At 45.4% G+C, this 1,294-nt stretch overlaps 1 protein-coding gene across 1 annotated transcript; it reads right to left on the bottom strand.

The window, feature by feature from the left end:
* Positions 1–583: 583 nt before the first annotated feature.
* Positions 584–940, bottom strand: SETTUDRAFT_112605 (uncharacterized protein; the record flags this gene model as incomplete). The annotated part of the gene is made up of 1 exon (XM_008029720.1): positions 584–940. A coding segment is annotated over one exon (357 nt), but the record flags the coding sequence as incomplete, so codon positions are not given.
* Positions 941–1,294: the final 354 nt, after the last annotated feature.

Here is a 1,294-nt window from a genome sequence, read left to right as displayed (position 1 = left end):
TAGGCGGCTGGGTAGTTGGAGGCGGAGGGAAAAGCGCCTTTCTAAAGGCTCTGCACTTTCCTTTAAACGTAGTCTCTAGGGCCTCTCCTTGTATAGGAGGTATTCTCTCTACTCGCTGCTCCTTTGTATATGCCATTGCTTTAAAGATAGACTATGGATCTTCTCTCTCTAGAAAATCGTTCTAGTGTTTCTTTTTTGCCTCTTTAATGGCCCTTTAGTAGGTGTTTCGCGCTGCTAGAAAGTCCTTCTTATATAGGTAAGCTTCTTGCATAGAAGTCTCTTTTAGCTTTTGCGAGAATATCCTTTAGTAATAGGACACGTCTCTTCTTAGCTTGGTAAGCTCCTGGCTCCACCATAGCTTAGGCTTTGGTCCTTGCCTTAGCTGTGGGATAGCTTTATCTGCAGCTTGTTGTATTACTAGAGTAATTGCTTCTCCAATTGCTTCTAGTTGTAGCTTTAGCTATTGGTCTTGGCCTAGGAGTAGATTTCTTGAGTCTGCTTTCCTTGGGTTATTGATCTAGTCTAGGCTCTGTAGTATTGCGTTGCCTTAGATTGCTGTTGCTAGTTCTTCTTGAAATAGCAGCTAGTTAGCCCTTTTTGTGTTGTACTTTTGCTGGGCTGCTGGGTTGTCTACTAGTTCTATTGTTGTTTGGATAGAGAAGAGCAGCCCGTAGTGGTCTGAGCCAGTTTCTGTAGTAACTTGCCAGTCTTTAACTTTGTTGGCTATGTCTGGCGTGGCAAGTGATAGGTCTAATACTGGCTCTCTTGATAGGTGCGGCCTAAAGAAGGTCCTAGCACCTGGGGTGTTGAGTAGGCTTAGGTTTTGGTCCTCTATCCAGTCGGCTAGCTCTTGAGCGCCTTGGCTGGTGGTTGGGCATAGCGGATCCCACCAGGGGTGATGCTCGTTAGCGTCAATAGCTAGTATTGTTGCTGCTGGTAGCCTAGTGCTTAGGAGGACTCTTGGGAACGTCTTAGTCCCTAGTGGACCTTTTTCGTTGTACACGTTTACAATATTAAACTTAAAGCTCTGCCCTTTAACAACTACTGCTATAGCGTCTGGGTCAGCTGCTAGTCCCTCTAGTAGAGATGTCTCTGCCTTTGCTGTTCTAGATATATAAAATAGAACCCTTGGGCGGAGACTGTTATCTGCTAGTGGGAGCAGCTGGGTAAATGCTTGGTGGGCAACTGACCTAGCTGCTGAGTAGTTGTTGTTGCTTAATGGGGCAATCCATGGCTCTTAGACTGCAATAATATCAACTTTAAGCTCGACTGCTAGTTGTAGCGTGACTCTGTA

The sequence above is a fragment of the Exserohilum turcica genome (assembly GCF_000359705.1).
Source record: "Exserohilum turcica Et28A unplaced genomic scaffold SETTUscaffold_303, whole genome shotgun sequence".
In the NCBI taxonomy this organism is placed as follows: Eukaryota; Fungi; Ascomycota; class Dothideomycetes; order Pleosporales; family Pleosporaceae; genus Exserohilum; species Exserohilum turcicum.
The sequence above is the reverse complement of the archived record's forward strand: the minus strand, read 5'-3'. Positions and strand labels throughout refer to the sequence as shown.